The 18,819-nt window shown below is 42.7% G+C and overlaps 3 protein-coding genes across 3 annotated transcripts; 2 read left to right on the top strand and 1 right to left on the bottom strand.

The window, feature by feature from the left end:
- The first annotated feature begins 199 nt into the window (after nt 1-199).
- Usp32 (Ubiquitin specific protease 32) lies at nt 200-9,980 on the top strand. Its single transcript, XM_077442372.1, has 23 exons — nt 200-346; nt 485-728; nt 1,151-1,478; nt 1,554-1,782; nt 1,858-2,421; nt 2,502-2,729; nt 2,816-2,964; nt 3,054-3,194; nt 3,292-3,382; nt 3,786-3,943; nt 4,029-4,252; nt 4,323-4,458; nt 4,532-4,657; nt 4,729-4,932; nt 5,015-5,204; nt 5,286-5,564; nt 5,641-5,687; nt 6,201-6,751; nt 6,834-6,988; nt 7,064-7,359; nt 7,426-7,611; nt 7,688-8,158; nt 8,239-9,980. Exons 1-23 carry the CDS (start codon nt 289-291, stop codon nt 8,551-8,553), a joined length of 5,370 nt encoding a protein of 1,789 aa, XP_077298498.1. The 5' UTR covers nt 200-288; the 3' UTR covers nt 8,554-9,980.
- Nucleotides 9,260-11,100, bottom strand: Hsc20 (iron-sulfur cluster co-chaperone protein HscB-like protein, mitochondrial). The gene is made up of 3 exons (XM_077442382.1): nt 10,691-11,100; nt 10,402-10,487; nt 9,260-10,325 (listed from the first exon to the last, which is right to left on the bottom strand). Exons 1-3 carry the CDS (start codon nt 10,993-10,995, stop codon nt 10,024-10,026), a joined length of 693 nt encoding a protein of 230 aa, XP_077298508.1. The 5' UTR covers nt 10,996-11,100; the 3' UTR covers nt 9,260-10,023.
- Nucleotides 11,101-14,097: 2,997 nt separating this feature from the next.
- unc-45 (unc-45 myosin chaperone) lies at nt 14,098-18,361 on the top strand. Its single transcript, XM_077442240.1, has one exon. It carries the CDS (start codon nt 14,377-14,379, stop codon nt 17,221-17,223), a length of 2,847 nt encoding a protein of 948 aa, XP_077298366.1. The 5' UTR covers nt 14,098-14,376; the 3' UTR covers nt 17,224-18,361.
- The last annotated feature ends 458 nt before the right edge of the window (nt 18,362-18,819 follow it).

Here is an 18,819-nt window from a genome sequence, read left to right as displayed (position 1 = left end):
TTTTACATCTAAAAATAAATGGTCACCTTAGATTGAATACAAGTGCGCAACGATCATGGAAACGAAGAGAGCGGTTCGAGAGCGAAGCGGACAAAGTGGGCAAAATGGGCAAATTTGGCAAAGTTGGCAAAGCTGGCAAAGTGGGCAAAGTGAGCGAACAAAGCGACGAGTCGTCGAATGAATTGTGACGTGCGGGAGGGGAGGCGGAGTGTTGTGACAGCGAACGAGAACTCGTCCATTTCTTTCTTTCTTTCTTCTTCGCGTTTGGGTTTCCTCTGATGGGTGGCGATGGGCGGGCGAGAGTCGCGGCCCGGCTTTCTCTCCTACGAAGATGCTCTGCGCAGAGGTAGATGCTCTCCACTCCACTCACCTGTCACCTGTCACCTGTCACCTGTCACCTGTCACCTACCACTCACCACCTACCACCTACCACCTACCACCCATCACCCATCACCTGTACTACATGTCGGTGTACTCTTTTCAGTTTCCGATGCGGAAGTGCGGCGACTGCGAGAGGCGTTTCGAAGGGCGAGTGGCGGAGGCTCCGGGGGCGCAGTCTCGCTCTCGGCCTCCGCCTTCGGCAATCACGTGTTGGCGGGGGCGGCGCCCCTCGCCTTGGCTGAACGACTATTCACGGCCTGCGGGGGCTCTCGCCGAGGCCTCCCCTTCCGAGAACTGCTCTGCGGACTCGTGCTGCTCACCAAAGGCACGCAGGACGAGAGAATCAGGTCTGTCGTTTTGCATTCCTTTATTCTCGTTTTCGTACTTTCCCTTTGTCTATACATATTAACGAAAAATGCTATCGCCCAATGGAGTCAGTCAGTCATTTATTTATTTTTTTCTCATAATATTGTCGATTCTCGTGTAATTTGAATGCGTCTTGAATAAAATCCCGTTGAACAATTATAAATATTAAAATAACGCGCCTATCTAAGCAAATTGTTATCTTATCTCTTCTAGAATTTCACGAAACGAGACTCCATTATAATCTCTACGTAATATTTGCTCTCATTTTAATATGTTACTCTTGTATGCTGAAAATGATATTTTCGTATTTATTTTACGTTATAATAAAATAAAAGTATTTATTTAGTGTTACTTTTGTTTTATGTAAAAATAACATTGTGTTGTGTTTACTTATTTATCGAAGGTTCTTGTGGACGCTGTACTGCAACGATGCGGGAACTTACATCTTAAAATCGGAATTTGTCGAAGCGCTGACTCTCGAAAGATCTTCCCTGATTTCTGTGAGGTCGCAGCGGAACGATATCGATCTTCACGTGCCCGTTACGACTCTGTTCGGCGGACAGGGAGACAAGATAAATTTCGAAACGTTCAGATCTTGGCTCTTGATGAGAAAAAGCGCCACAGTGTTTTCCAACTGGTTGCTCGTCGAACCCAGCGTCAACCTGACGTCCGATCTCGAAACGCCGACGTTTTATCAAAGTCTAGCCGGTGTCACTCATTTAGAGGAGAGGGTAAGCATTTACTCGAAACGAGTTTACCCAAGCAGTGCGCTGAACCTTGTTACAATTTTACTCGATCTTTTTCAGGATATCTGTTCGCTCGAAAAGTACTTTTGGAAATTGTTGGGTACTAGTTCGAGCGGTCAGTTAGACTCGGCGTGTCTCGGACCTTTGCTGTCTCCACCGATACCTCGAGCCGCTCTACGAGGTCTCTTATTAGCGTTGGACGAAAACCGAGACGGTCACGTCGATTTCAAAGAACTTTGTTGCGGATTGAGCGCTGCGTGTAGGGGTCCCATAAGCGAGCGTGTCAAATGTATGAAGGTTTTATCGAATTTTTTCTTATGCGATTTTACATTTTAACGTGCTAATTTTTATATGAAATTTTCAGTTTGTTTCAAAATTTTCGACGCCGACCGAGATGGAATATTAAATCAAGTGGAATTGTTACATATGATAAACACGCTGTGTTTTGTAGCCAACGAGTCGGAAAATGCCAGCGCGTCGTCTCTCGATGAGAACAAAGCTTTTCAGGTCGACGCTATCCTCGATTCGCTCAAAGATATGTTGACTTCAGAAAATAGCGTTAATTTCGTGAAGAAACGATCTAAAGAATCTCTATTCAAGTGCAGTAACGGCTCGCTTGCGGATGTTTCCAACGTGAACGTGAAAGACGCCGTCGATCAGAGCAACAACAATTTTGAGATTCAAAATAGCAACATGTGCGAAATAATTCCGAGCGCAGATTCATCTTTGGACAGAAACGAAAGCGAAATGTCTTCGATAGAATCGTATGGGGATAAAAAAGTATGGGGACTGTCACAAGAGAACTTTTTAATTTGGCACGTCAACAAAGGGAATTCGTTGATCGCACCATTTCTACAACTCATTTTTCAAGTTTGCCATATTGTTTTAGGATTGAGACCTCAATGTAAGCACCAAGAGCAAGAGATAGGTTAGTTTTATACCATGTGGCACGCCTTAAACTGCAAGTATGTACATATTGTACTTGATTACATATATTATTCGTTGCAGTGTTGGGTTGGCTGTCTCGTGAAGTGCGCCGCGGATATTCGGTGGGACAATTCTGGTATTTAATTTCTGCCGAATGGTGGGCCTCTTGGTTGGTCTATACTGGCGGTAACACCAATGGATCGGATAAAGTTGATTCCTGTTTTATATGTGGACGTTCGGCTCTTCGCAGTCCACTCCATCCCAATGTAGACGAAGCCATTGTGTGTGATGAGAATTTCAATAATTCTGGTAATTTCACGATTACCAACGTTTTTTCTTCTTTTCTTATTAAGATTTAAGATTAGAATTATACATATTGCATATATTTCATACAGAATATATGGGAGATCTTCTGGGTCGTGCAGAAACTGGTTCTCTGGGTAGCGGCAGCAGTAGCAGTGGCATTTCCAGTAATAGTGGCTCTCAAAGTGCACGTCCAGGTCCCATAGACAATTCGACCCTAATTGCACCCAATCCATACAATGTATGCGTCGTTTCTTACAACAAAAGCAACATATGTATGTATGTGTGTATTAAAAATAAACAAATGTATGTGTTTTCGTCAATTTAAAGGTACGCACTCTGACCGGAGAGGGTGGACATTTGAAAAAAGACTTGACTCTATCTCAACACCGAGATTTCGAGTTAGTGCCAGATTCTCTTTGGAAAGCTCTAGCGCAATGGTATGGCGGACCCCAACCCTTACCTAGACAGGTTAAATTACAGATGTGTCTTTGAGTGCATGAAGCCATACCTATACCAGTCAAGCCAGTGGAAATCTAATAAATGTGCTCTCGTTTAAAACCCACAGGTCATTCAACCGCCAAAGTCGGGTGTAGAACTGGAACTGTATCCGAGAAATTTGAGACTTATGAGACATATGCCGTCGACTCAGCATCATGGTTCGCTTTGTTTTCCCTTTTCTTTTATGTACATACAAATATCTACGAGATGTGACGATTTACTTCCTGGAATATATTTTTTAAAGAGTTTGGAGATTATTCTGCACAAAGTATCACTAAAAACTCCACCGAGAGTTACCCACGCGAACTATCATGCTAATAACGAGAACTCTAGTGCCAGATACATATCTCGTATTCGTTGCAAAGATTGTCGTGTGCGCGATCGCAATGTGCGAAATAATCCATTTACCTTTTAAAATATATGTACATGTACATGTATGTATCTACCACTTTTGTGCATCGGTACTGGCTAGATTAAATTGTCACACATATGTACATTGTTGGAATTTCACGTACATACATACATACATATGTACATAAATTACAAATAATATTTTATTAGCTCCCAACACATCATCCTGGTCAGGAATGGTCGGGGGCTATGGAGCAGCAGCTTTATCGACAGTCGGAGCCGCTTCATATCAACCGACACCACCCAGTGTTCCCCATCGCTATCTCGCCTACACAGCTGCCTTTTCTCGACTCGCTACTGTTAAACAGGTTATTTTTAATTATTTTCACTCAGAGTTAAAAAAATAAAATATTTAATTACTATACATATGTATGTACGTACGTACGTACGTAGGTTTGTGAATTCATATGCAATCAATTGGGTCTGTCGCGTGAAGATGTTCGTCTTTGGCTCATCGAAGATATTACAAATACGACGTCAGAAGATGGAAATTCACTCAGTCTTTTGGAAGAAGAGATCATAACTCTCGCTCAACTGGGTGTTGTGGATGGTCAGAGATTGCTAATCGAAGTTCGAAACAAAGATCTCACGTGGCCCGAGGAAATGGGAGCACTCGGGTAATTTGAATTCCCAATCGTCAATCAAATTAAATTTATATGACATATGTATGCATGTATGTAATTTTAGCAAAACGGCACTGTCTATCGGAGGAAAACGTATCGTTCAAACTGGTTTTACACCTGGAACTATTCCACATCCACCCGGAGCAACGGGTCTACAAAATTTAGGAAACACCTGTTTTATGAATGCAGCTTTGCAAGCGGTAAGTGGCGTGCTGTATTTGAAAGGAAATGCAAATAAATTAGGTGGTCTTTTGAAATTGGTTTGGTCTTTAGGTGTGGAATACTGGCCCCCTCACTTGCTATTTCACTAGAGGGATGCATTTGTTCGAATTAAATATGAAGAACCCGCTGGGCACCAGTGGCGCTCTCGCTCAAAGATACGGAGAACTTTGCAAAGAGGTATTGCTATTGAATTTGCTATTGTTGGATTGAATTGAATTGCCGGCATTTAAAATTTTGCTGCCGAATAGGTATGGAGTGGAGGCGTTAGATCGGTAGCACCTCTCAGGGTACGTTGGTGCATTTGGCAACACGCGGATCGCTTCAGCGGAGGCGGCCAGCACGATTCACAAGAACTGCTCGCGTGGCTGCTGGATGCGTTGCACGAGGATTTAAATCGGGTGTACACGCGAATTTATACAGAGTTGCGCGATTCCGATGGACGACCAGATCAGGTTAATCAAAGTCAATCATTTGCCTAATCAAAGATGCTCGCATCGCTTTGCTTGCCTTTAATTCGAATTTATAATATTACAGATAGTAGCTCAAGAAGCTTGGGAACAACACACCATCAGAAATCAATCGGTTATAACTGAGCTTTTCTATGGCCAGCTCAAATCCAAGGTTACGTGTTCCAACTGTAAACACGAATCGGTACGCTTTGACCCATTCAATATGCTCAGCTTGCCCTTGCCGATGGAAAGCTACATTCTAGTTGAAATATTGGGTACGTTGCATCATCGTACGATGGAGATCGTACGACGTGTAAAATATTAATGAAATTCTATTGAATTGGCATTGTTTTTAGTTATATTACTGGACGGTTCGGTGCCCGCCAAATATGGTATACGTTTAAATTCAGAAGGAAGATATTCTGATCTTCAAATTGCACTGTCGAAACTTTGCGGCGTGGATGCGAAACAATTGTTGCTCGCAGAAATAAACGGTCCAATACCGTCTAGATTTCCATCTTTGAGAGCTCGACTTCGTCTCAACTCTGCCACTCTAAATTTATTCGCATATCAGCTCCCACCTTATTTTTCCTACACTCACATGTCGTCTTCAAATATGTCCAACGATGTAAAAGGTATTTCACTCGAAAGACACGTACACATTTTATTTGCATTTATTTGCGTACACAAGTTACGGATTATTATTTTTAGATGTCGGAAGTGGACGCGTAGAAACAGATCCATCGAGTTACGCTGAGGTAAGACGGCCCCTTACTTCTTCCTTGTGCATGCCTGCTATTTTATGCTTCAAGGTATATTAATTACACCAATTCAAACTTAATCTGACACACATAAGACTCTGAAGTAAATATGATATACATACATACGCATATTTTTATTTAATTTTCGCATGACACAATTAATATTTGCATATTTTACTACATATAGTATTTTTAATATTTGGTTTGAGGTTGAATATCGACTGTAAATATATTATATAATTTGGTTTTGGCTATTTATCTGATCGAGTATAATATTTTGGTTTTCCACTGTATAGATATGAATTATATACGTACATACATATATGTACGTATGTGGTTGTTTCATATTTGAACTGTCTAAAAAGAATTACACATGTACATTAATTGGTGGTGGATTAATAATTTATTTAAAATGTGATTGAATTTATTTTAAATACTGCTGTAGTGAATTTTTAAGATTTGGTCTGAAATTCGAACATGTAATTTATTTAAATTTTTGTAACGTTACAGCGACTGTCGTCATCGAGCGAATATAGTAATAACAGTTCCGTCTCTGACAATTGCCTAATGAAAAAAGAGACCGGACTTCAAATTAACGATACTGATAGGATTAATAATTTAAACGAAATCGCCGACAACAAAGGAGACTACGAGGAAAGTGAAAAGTCTGCCAAAATTTCTAGTCAAAAACAGAGCCACCCGAGTATGAAAATGAGCGCAAAAGGTTCTCCGACGCCCAGTCTTAAGCTGCAACTGCACCACACCAACAGTCCTAAAAAAGATGTGCATCACGAACGTCAACCGACGAAAGAAGGCGGCAACGAAGATAACATGAAACCCTGCTATTTATTTGCCATTCATAGGAAACAGACCAGACAAGACACTTATTTCCTTTCACAGCATAAAAACAAATCGGAACTTTTCGGATTGCCGTTATTGGTACCGATTCGAGAAGGTTGTACTAGTAAAGAATTGTATACAACCGTCTGGATACAAGTCACTAGACTCTTGAGTGTTCCACCGATTACACCTCCAGATCAGTCTAATCATGCCACCGATTGGTAATATAATACACATGCACGTGTGTAATTATTATTAAACTTGAGATGTATGTAATCTTTAATTTAAATTTTTTACGTATAGTGACGACAGCTTGGGATACAGTTTTCCTTTCACCCTACGAATAGTGAGCAGCGGTGGAATTAGATGTGCCATATGTCCGTGGACAAGATTTTGCCGCGGGTGTACAATACCGTGTAGTGATGACCCCTTTATATGCAATGTATCTCAAGCGACAGGTCTGATACGTGTACATATGCATGTGTATTATTTTGCGTGTTGACATTTAAAAAATTCGTAATCGTTCGTTTCAGAACCGTCGCCGTATCTCAAAAATGGAGAAGCTCTTCGACAGGTATACGCGGCGACGGGCAGTGCGTATACATCGCCCAACTCGAGCCCGAGGCTGAAGAAGAGGTCTGGTCTGACTGTGAATGACGAATGCGATTCTCCGTTCGATTCGCAGTTAAAATGTTTAGATTTCAAGGATCTGAAAATAAACGCGAGACATTCCGCCGATGCTGAATACACTCCCATCGATAGTATTTATATTGCGATAGACTGGGACCCGACGGCTCTGCATCTTAGATATCAGAGTACAAGAGAAAAGGTACAAAAAACTCAGTTGTGATGCAGTTTTAGAGAGGTATGAAATTTGACATTTTGGTTTGTTTAGCTTTGGGTAGAGCATTCGTCGGTAGCGGAGAGTCGCAGAGCTCACGCGGCCGCCGTTCAATTGCAACACTGTCTGAATGCCTTCACATCGGAGGAGCAGCTGGAGCAGCGTTATAGTTGTGCTTCGTGTCGCACCAGTCAGCCGGCTACCAAGAAATTGCAAATATGGCGACTTCCACCTATTTTAGTACGCCATTCACCATTACTAATTGCATACTTATATGTACTTTTATTATTATTGTCGTACGACATTCTGTTTGCAGATCATTCATCTGAAACGATTCCAATATGTTAATAACAAGTGGATAAAGTCGCAAAAAGTAGTAGATTTTCCATACAAGAACTTCGACCCAACTGCGTTTTTGGCATCGATACCGCAAGAAACCATTCTCAGGCATGCGGAATTGAGGAATTTCAAATCGAGGAGCGTATTGAATACAATCGACGCTGCCGATGATGAAATTTTCGACGACGACTCGTTGACCGAACCCCTTCCACGTGACGTACAGTGCGAAACTGCACAGCAAGAGGATGAAAACAGCTCAATACATTGTACAAATTTCGGCGCCGAGAGACGCAAGAGCAGCTTATTCGTATCGAATCGCGAAAGGTTAGAATCAACGAGCCTGACGAAAACCCCCGTCTTGGACGATAATTTCGTCGATTACCATCAACACAAATTGAAACCTGGACAAGACCCGTTCGATCTCAAATACCGATTGTACGCCGTTGTCGTAAGTCGAAACGAATTATTCTTACGATATGATTTCTGGCACACTAATCATGGGTGTCACTTTCTTTTGAATATTTTCAGAGTCATTCGGGTATGATGAACGGAGGTCATTACGTTTCGTACGCTCAAAATCCTAGCGGAGCTTGGTATTGTTACAATGATAGCTCGTGTAAAGAGTTGACACCACCACTGAAGGCGGCCGACGAACCCGGTCCCGCTGGCAGCATCAATCCGTCGATCGACCCCAGTTCAGCGTATATGCTTTTTTACGAGCGCGTGGGTCTCGACTATGAACCATATTTACCCAACGTTAGTGAAAGGAAACCTGTAATCAGTGAGACGGAACTGGCCGATGGGGAAGACAGTGATTTTAAAAAAATGTGTACTATAAGTTAGCTTCAAAACGTCATCGCAACAAAAACTATCATTTCAAAGCCTTCAAATTACTCAATATGCATAAATGTATAAACATATTGCAAGTTGAAATTTTTTTAATATTCGTTTGTATGCAAAAATGCTTTCAATCGTAAACAACAATGGGTGTAATTTAGAAAAGAATATTTACATGTGTTAATTTATTTGTTGGTTTTTATTAATATTAGATTTTAAAATGTATGTATGTATGTATGCATATTAAAATATATGTACATATGTGTGTGCGTCACTAATTTTTGCTCTTTGTAGCCTAAATATCGTTGTTACAATACATATTGTGCATATTACATTTACTTTGCATACAAATTGTATATCTTTTCGTTATCTATTTATAACATATTACAAATACTACTATTTACTTTTACTATTAATTAAAAATATATTTTTATCTACTAGTTAAATATACGTACGTATGTATATACATATGAGCAGTATTGTTTTATGTATTTTAAGATTACTACAAAGTAAAGAATCAAACCTTAAAAACAATATTCAGATTTATCTTTCGTTCAGAGATGTATATTAATTTTCAAATGAATGGGTGTGGAAACTGTGATAATGTTAACAAATCGACACGTGTTTGTTATTATCTGCATTCCAAAACTTGTGACAGATTTATGCTTTTATCATTCCTTGCACGATGCAAGTTTTAAATTAAAATCAGTTCGATATTCACGATATTGCATGTATTTTTTTCACAGAAAATTTAATATTACTTTTTAGGTTAAAGTTATTTTATGCAAGTGCAATATTTGTATTACCAGTAGTAGTATTATTTGATGTAATTTAATATGAAAGAAAGCATGGAATATATGTATGTTCTTTCCCTCTATATTTGTTTCTACGGGCCTCTTATGTACTACATATGTTTTTATTTATATTTTTATGTGATAATACTGCGTAAATCTAATCAATGATATTTTAATACGTTTAGTATTTTATTATGCATCTCGTACGTGTACTGTTGGATGTTTTACCGCGTATAGCAAATCAGAAATCAGATTATTTCGGAAAGTGTATTTGCAGACGTTTAATTGTGTTTGTATTCTTTTTCAAATATGCATGTACTATATAAAATAAAGTATCACTTAAAATTTTGAACTATTGTATCTAAGTAAATATTATAAACGAGATGTGTATGTAATCTGTTGTGTGTTTTACCAAAGAGCTTGATCAAATTTTCTTTTCTTTCTTTTCGATTACGGAACAAATAACAATCGACACATGAGTGTATGTATACTATTTGTCTAATTTGCGTTTACAACTGAGTGTGTGTGTATATTTGCATCAATTGCGCGGGATATACCTACATTTTCATTTTGTTAAATTAACAAAAATATTTATACTGTTTATTATTCTGATATACCTAAAATAAATACAAATTGGCTAATAAAAAAGTTGTTATTCTTTGTTTATATGTATGTACACCTTTCATCGCACAATGTTCATGCTTCTTATGACATTTTTGATTTGGTCCTCTATGCTAATGTAGTATTTCATTTGAACTAGTGTTTTGATAGCGGCCGAAAAGTCGTCAGTTATCAACGCATCGTTTAATTCATTCTGTAATCGCACAAGAATGCTTTTAATTTCTCTTTCGATCCTGAGTATTTCTTCGGGTGTGTCTGCACATTCAACTTCTTCATTTCGCTCCATGATCTCGTGTAAAAAACCACTCTCCAAGTCTGTCTTTTCAGGTAATTCGTGACCTTTCAATTGCAATATGTACGTTCCTGCAAAGCGAAAATTTCATCGTGAAATAGTAAGCAATTTAGCAAACGGATTGAAAGGCTGAAAATCTGTTCATACCCCTAGAAAGTGGATGAAGCAATGTAGAGTAGGCTTTATTGACCAGAGACGAATACTCTTCAGATATTTTTTGTTCCGCTCGAGTCCTAGAAATTTAACATAAATCGTAAATTTGCGCATCCACTTTATCACACTACACATACACGAGGTGTGTGGTTAAAAAGACCGTGACATATTATCCCGTGACACGCTTTTATTTTGGTTTTAGTTTGAGTTTAGTAAAAAAAAATTTCATCGTATTTTCGGTCACATCTCTCGTACGTTCTGGAAAATTCGAGTCGGTTCATACTTGTTATTGAATTTGTCGGGGTGTAAAACTTTTTGGAGGTCTTTGAACTTTTTCGCCAGCGCGGATTCGTCTAGTCGGAAGTGCTCGTCGACGCCGATGATTTGAAAGAAGTTTTGTCGAGCGTTCGGGCGTTGAAGGGAATCGCATCGTCGACAAAACAGACTCGAAGCGGAGGGTTCGTCGCAGTTCCAACATTTGGAAGTTTCGTTCGCGCCGCTCGTCAACGTTCGCCAAACGCTCACGCCCACACCCCCCATTCTGAGCCAAATCGCATTCGGCCTGGCATTGAAAATCGCCAACATCATGTTTCCAGTCTGTTCGAGATTGTTATCCAACCAACGTCCGAACCACCGTAGAGTGAGCGACTGTCAAACGAACAGCTGACGACACGTTGACAGAACGCCAACTGCGCAATTTTGAGATATTCCATTCCAAATTCCAAGGCTCCTTTATTAGAAAATGTTCACAAGCGGTTTCTACGGTTTCTTTGACGGTTTGTCCAATTGAAGAACGATTTCTGATCTCACGATGTTGTTAGAATTTTGAACCCCGACATTGACACATTTGTTTTAGAGTAGAGCTACAACATTTATTATACAATGTATGTGTGTATATAGCCCTGATTCCTCTTCTAAACATTATGTTTTCTTTCAGTTTCAGGGCTTAATTAAAAAGACAAATCGGTGATTAATTTGTGGCGGCTCGCTTATACGACATGGTCGAGTTTGGTTGCCTTCCTGCGAGTGGGAACCAACTCGGCTGGGTTCGGAGAGCCACTACTCACTCTGTCTTCAGCTGTCATATAATAAACACGTGCATTAACATGCCAGTCGTCTCATTCGTTCATCCCCCATACTGGTGACCCCCGACATCGAGCCACGCAGCCTCGATCAATTTCAACATGCCGCTCATCCCTGCCTCGCCGAGCCAGGCGGGGAAGCTACCCGCCGCGCCCCCATCGCCATCAACAGAGCGCGTCGCGGCCCGCGGGTGACAATAAACGAGCAGACACGGCTACCTACCTACCTACCTACCTACCTACCGACTGGAGTCCAGCCAACGTCGATGACAGGTGCTTTAAAAAATGGGGGAGCGAATGAGACGACGATCTTGACAGCTGGATGTGGAGTCATGCGCGATCCACTACACATAGAACGGTCATCCAGCACCACAAGACATACACCACCTCAGCACCATCATCATCATCAAGGCCCCGTCCGTCCCCACGAGCGTCGTCACGCCGAGACGGGCGGTAGCGCTACAACACCTCCACGAGCCACAACGACTCACAGTCCAGCTCGGAGTATCATCAACCACATCGATGCCCCTGCCGCCCCCGCCGCCCCACCAACCGACATCAGCCTCGGAAGAGCGGCGCCGGCGCAGCATCGCATCGCGCGACCATCGGACCAGCCTCCGTCCTGCTCGCGACGTCACCGCCCTCGAATGTACCGACCATTCAGGGCGGTACACCTACACAGCGGATGACCCACGTCAACAATTTTTTTCTCCCCACTCAATAATTTTTTTTCTCTTTCTTTGTGTAACAATAATTTTTTTTTCTATTGTAAAATTTGTTTCTTTGTAATTTTGGTATCGCTGATGCTGGGGGGGGAGTGATGTGGCGGCTCGCTTATACGACATGGTCGAGTTTGGTTGCCTTCCTGCGAGTGGGAACCAACTCGGCTGGGTTCGGAGAGCTACTACTCACTCTGTCTTCAGCTGTCATATAATAAACACGTGCATTAACATGCCAGTCGTCTCATTCGTTCATCCCCCATAAATTGTTTGTTTAATTTTCTAATCTTTACCTTGTCATTTACCTTGGCTATATCCTAGTGCATTCCTATTAGGGGCGTTAGGTTTCAACTCATTGGAGTCTCGTCGGAATATGTTACTGGGAAGACACTTTTTTAAGCTGTTGAATGGGATAATACACAATCCTCAGGTTCTAAAGGAATTTAGGTTTAATGCACCTTGTAAATTCAGGGACTTGAGAAATCGTGATTTGTTTGTTCCTCGCACAAATATGTTGTCAACGGCTCCTATATCTAGAGCGATATATCTGCTTAACAGGATTTCTGGTGAAATTGACCTCTTCAATATAAAATATACTAATCTGGTTGAGTGGTTAATGAGGAATGCCAGTGGTTGATTTTGCCTATTATAAATATTAATGATTGTTATTACTTTATCTATGTTTTTTTTATGATTTTATGATTTTAATGATGTTGTGTTAATATTGTTATTATTATAAGTTATTATTACTGTTATCATGTTATTATTACTGAATGACCGGCCACAGCGACGCGTTGGAGATCTCTGTAATGTCACTGTGGCTAATATGTTAAATAAATAAATAAATAAATTTCATTTTCTTCTCTTTTTTTACTACTGGTTTTGTATTATTTTCATGAAATATGTACACGTATGAATTATAATAGTATTTTCTATTTTAATTTATTATTATAATAAATACATTTAAAATGGACAATAAATAATAATAACAAATTAATAACCGCTGTGACCTCACAGGCTACCCCAGTGCGTCACACCAGTCTTAGCAAAAAATAAATAAATTATTAATCATTCACCACATTCATATAGATTCGTTTTGAATCTCATGAAACTGATCAGTTCATCAATTCAACAATTAAACATCACGTTGAAGATCTCGATAGTCTACAGTAGACGAGTTACCGAAAGCAGACATTCTCGCAACAATAGGTTGGAAAAGTCGACGATGACACAAAGCTCTGCCACATTCGGGAGCTTAAAATTTAATCTCAGATAAAATCAAAAGGTGTTCAATACTTTCCTATAATACTATATTTTGAAATGGCAAAAATCCTCGATGATAGTGAGTCGAAGCCTAAGATAACTTGTGAAAAAGCTGCGAGACAAAGCTATAATACATACGCGTAATATTCACAATGTCCCGTGTAAAGATATTGAAGAAACTTTTTTTAAACTCTCTATTATGAGAGAGCATTTCAGTTTACTGGGACTCCATGACAGACTCAAACTCCAATGTGCAACCGGACAACAGAACAACAAAGTAACACGATAATATTTGGATCTTGGAAGTAGTGAGCATTGCACAAAACAAATCTAAGCATTTTGTAATATGAGTCGAAGAAAAACAATACTCCTAAACAGTTAACAATATGCCAAGATCCGTAGTCAAGTCAGCTCTCGATAACTGATAGTTTCGAAAGCTATAAGAGAACTCAATAAGGGACAGCGATTTTGAATAGGAAATATGTTTAAACATCCGGTATATATTGTATTTTGGAATGCAAACAATTGCACTTTTTACTTCGTTTATATAAATGTGTTTTTTTTTTTTTTTATTTCTCTTACATATAAATATTTTAGAGTTAAGTAATTAAGAATGTCTTTGAGTTAAAATAGTAAGTGTATTAAATTAGCTAAAATTATATAAATAAATAAATACGTTTGTTGTTCTGTTAAATAAATAAATTATCGTCGTCCGTCTCAAACGAGAGGCTCGCAGATGGTAGCCCAGGATTTGTTTACGGGCGCGTCTGGCAACACTCGACGCGGAAACTTGAGATGACATTTGGAGAGGCGGGGCCTACGTTGGCGGCCGGCCAACTCGTCTATTCTGGACGAAGGGTCGAGAACGTGCTGCGAGCGGAAGCACGTTGCACTTGACAGAGACGATGGCGAGCGCACAGATCGAGGCGGAGCAGCTGAAGAGCGAAGGCAACGCGGCGTTCGGCGAGGGCCGCTTCGAGCAGGCCGTCGAGCTGTACTCGCGCGCCCTGAAGCGGGCGGGCAGCGGGGGTGCGGCCGGGGATAGTCGCGATGTCGCCGTCTACTACAAGAACCGCGCGGCCGCCCACCTGAAACTGGGCCACGCGCAGAGCGCCCTCGACGACTGTGAGGCGGCGCTGCGGATCGCCCCCGAAGACCCCAAGTCGCTGTTCCGGCGGGCGCAGGCGCTCGAGTCGCTGGAGCGCTACGAGGAGGCGTACCGCGACGCCAGGGCCGTGCTCAACGCGGAGCCGGCCAACGCGGCCAACGCGGCCGTGCAGCCGCTGCTGGCGCGCCTCTTCCGGCTGGTGCAGGAGCGCGCCAGCCGCAACGCGCAGACCGAAAACCGGGTGGAGCAGATGTTCGCGATCGCCTTCGATCCCGGGGCGGAGCGCGACAAGCGCGAGACGGCCGCCAGCAACCTGCTGGTGCTGGCCAAGCAGGCGGCGGGCGCGCACATCATGTTCGAGAAGGGGGTCGTGCGCCACATCCGGCGCCTGCTCAAGCTGGAGAAGAGCGCGGCCGTGGCGCTCAGCTGCATCCGCATCGTGGCGCAGCTGTGCGAGAAGAGCGTGGAGCGCGTGCGGGGCGTGATCGAGGCGTGCGGCATCCCCTGGTTCCTGGAGCTGATCGACTCGGACGAGGAGCAGCGCGTGGCCGCCGCGCAGTACTGCATGCAGTGCGTGCTCAACGCCTTCTCGGGCATGGACAACAAGCCGGAGAGCAAGCCGGACCAGCGGCTGTGCGACCTGCACAAGCCGGAGATCGACACGCTGCTCACCTGCCTCACCTGCTCCATCACGAACCGCGTCATCAGCGGCAGGGCGCGGGACGCCGTCGTCGAGCTGGTCATGAAGAACTGCCACTACACGGCGCTCAGCTGGGCCGAGCGCTTCGTCGAAATCAAGGGCGTGCACCGGCTGCTGGAGGTGTGCAGCGAGCTCGACGAGTACCGCTACGAGTCGGCCATGAACGTGACCCCCTCGTCGCGCACCGTGGCCGCCGTCTGCCTCGCCAAGATCTACGAGAACATGTACTACGACCAGGCGCGCGAGAAGTTCACCGCGCAGGTGGACGACTTCGTCAAAGACAAGCTGCTCAACCCCGACATCGAGTCGAAGGTGCGCGTCACGGTGGCGATCACCTCGCTGCTGCTCGGCCCGCTCGACGTCGGCAACGCGATCGTCTCCAAGGACGGCATCGTGGAGATGATCCTCGTGATGGCCGGCACGGACGACGTGCTGCAGCAGAAAGTGGCCTGCGAGTGCCTGATCGCGGCCGCCTCCAAGAAGGACAAGGCCAAGGCCATCATCAACCAGGGCGTCAACATTCTGAAGACGCTGTACAAGTCCAGAGACGACGGCATCAAGGTCCGCGCCCTCGTCGGCCTGTGCAAACTGAGCAGCTCGGGCGGCACCGACGCCTCCATCCGCCCGTTCGCCGACGGATCCACCACCAAGTTGGCGGAAGCGTGCCGGAGGTTCCTCGTCAACCCGAGCAAGGACCACGACATGCGTCGGTGGGCCGCCGAGGGGCTGTCGTATCTCACTCTGGACGCCGACGTCAAGGAGAAGATGGTCGAAGACAAGCCGGCGATTCGGGCGCTGGTCGAGCTGGCCAACACCGGGGACCAGTCCGCCGTGTACGGCGTCGTCACCACCCTGGTCAACCTCTGCAACGCGTACGAAAAGCAAGAACTGGTGCCCGAGATGGTGGAACTGGCCAAGTTCGCCAAGCATCACATCCCCGAAGAGCACGAGCTGGACGACCCCGACTTCGTCAGCAAGCGGCTGTGCATCCTAGCGAAAGAGGGCGTCACCACCGCCCTCGTCGCCCTCTCCAAAACCCAGAGCGACAATTCGAAAGAGCTGATATCCAGAGTTTTCAACGCGCTGTGCAGCCAACAGGAGCTGCGGGGCATCGTGGTGCAACAGGGGGCGGTGAAAGTGTTGCTGCCCATGGCGTTGGAAGGGACGGCCAACGGGAAGAAACAGGCGGCACAGGCGCTCGCGAGGATAGGCATCACCATCAACCCCGAGGTGGCCTTCCCCGGACAGAGAAGTCTCGAGATCGTGAGACCGCTCTCCGCCCTGCTGCATCCCGACTGCGCGGCGCTCGAGAATTTCGAATCGCTCTTGGCACTCTGCAATTTGGCGTCGATGAACGAAACGTGCCGACAGAGGATACTGAAAGAGTGCGGTTTGGCCAAAATCGAAGCGTTCCTGTTCGAAGAGCATCAGATGCTGCGCAGGGCCGCCACGCAAGTCCTCACCAACATGGTGCAATCGGAGGACGTCGTGAAGATGCACGAAGACAAGAACGATCGCGTTAAATTTTTATGCCTTTTGTGTCAAGAAGAAGACGAAGATACCGCGCTGGCCGCCGCCGGAGCTCTGGCTATTTTGACGGGTGCCAGCAAAAAGTGCTGCTCCAAGATTCTCGACTCGTCCGCTTGGCTGGAGACGTTACACTGTCTCTTGGCGAACCCCAACGCTCAAATTCAGCATCGCGGTCTGTACACGCTGCTCAACGTGTTCAATAACGACAAAGAGGTGGCCGAGAAAATAATCGCCACCGATGTGATGGAAATTTTAATGGCGCTCACTAAATTGCAGGACGAATCTAGAAAAGTAGTCATCGAGTATGCAGAAAAGTGTTTAAAAGTGGCGAAAGACATGAAATTGATCCAAACGCCGGAAGAAGCCGCCAAATTGGTCGCGTTGAAAGAAGAGGAAGAGGACGAAGACGATTGAATCATATCGAGTGCATTCTGCAATATTATTATATAATATCTAGTGTTGTTTGTTGTTTAGATCCTATATATTTTTTAAATCGACCACGGACATTTTATATTCTATTTGACTATTTATTTTATATCGAGATTTTTATTAATAAAGCGATCGTTTGTAATAAGAATTGAGAGTATTTATTTTTTTATTTTACGTGTATGATTTGGGTGTGAAAAATTATAAGATTTTCAATTTTTTTTTCATTTTATGAATTTATACGTAAGCAGTAGACTTTGTAGAACATTGAACAATATGTCCCCCAATGCACCGCACCACTTTTATTTACTTTTAGGTATTCATTCATCAGCAATGGTGATTCCATTGTAAATGTTCTGGATGATCGTATCGAATAGTCACGAGGTTTGGATAAAATAAAATTTTACTTAACAATTTGTGATCACTTTTCTGTCATTTGCAGGGCTAAAGATTATTTTCTAAAACATTGTCGATTCCTTACATCACTCGGTATATGTACATATATCTTCATACATAGGTACACATTTTAGGTGACCCATTTAATTTTTTCCTCAAAGTGAGACATATACTAATTTTTATGGGTATTAAAGAAAACTCACATTTCTTCATAGTTTTTATCTATTAATGAATAGAACAGGAATAATTTATTTTTCTGAAGAACAAATTTGCTCAAGTATACATTGATTTGAGATAAGAATGAAATTCTTGGTAATTAGCATTGCTTTAAGGACTACGAATTGCAACTGCGTTTTCTCGCGTATTTAAAAATACCTTTTTTACAGGTGCATTAGTGCCGGACAGACATAAAATATATTCAATAATTATATTAGTGTGAAAATGTTCCCGACGACTTTCGGTCGAAACATTTCCATTCTGCCATGTTTTGCGGTTAGAAAAAAGTGAATACTCATAAAATACTTCTGTATCTTGGATACAATTAATAAATCTCATCTCATTCTGAAAACGGGACATTTCGGCGTCCAGAAGCTGTGCTCGGAGAAAACGGGACGTATGATCACATTAGGTATACCTGAAATGGATGAAAGATTCAAAGTTTAATAGACACACAATCAATATTCCATCGCTCGCACTCGAATAGTCTACTTCATTCATTTGACAGTATTTTGACAGTAAACAATCATTAATACCAACTGTCGACACGCATTCCGTTTACCCGAGAGTTGACATCTTTGTTATGCATTAACGTATAGGTAAAATAAAATAAATAAATCATATTAATGATAATTTTGCTAACAGGAAACCAACAGATGAAATTTCATTTGATAAGATGTCGGTTAAAAAGTCATGAAAAGATAAATATATTTATTTTGTTAGGCAGAAATAATGCAAACGTTGACGTGGGGACGATGAGGTTTATCGTGTATTTCTGCATAACAAATTTTCGTGGTGCGTTCCATCACATTAAAGAAATTCACCAAATGTACAGACCTTGCGTAAAAAGCATTTACTTGAAATAAAACCGATCGATGTCATTTATGTCACATGCTACGCCTTCTGGAACTTTGTCAATAGCCTAGATACAAAAAGTTGGACAATTGCGTGAGGTGCCTTCTCAGCATTCCA

Source organism: Arctopsyche grandis, chromosome 12, assembly GCF_051622035.1.
Source record: "Arctopsyche grandis isolate Sample6627 chromosome 12, ASM5162203v2, whole genome shotgun sequence".
NCBI lineage: Eukaryota > Metazoa > Arthropoda > Insecta > Trichoptera > Hydropsychidae > Arctopsyche > Arctopsyche grandis.
Note: the sequence above shows the minus strand (reverse complement) of the source record. Positions and strands in the feature narration are given on the sequence as shown.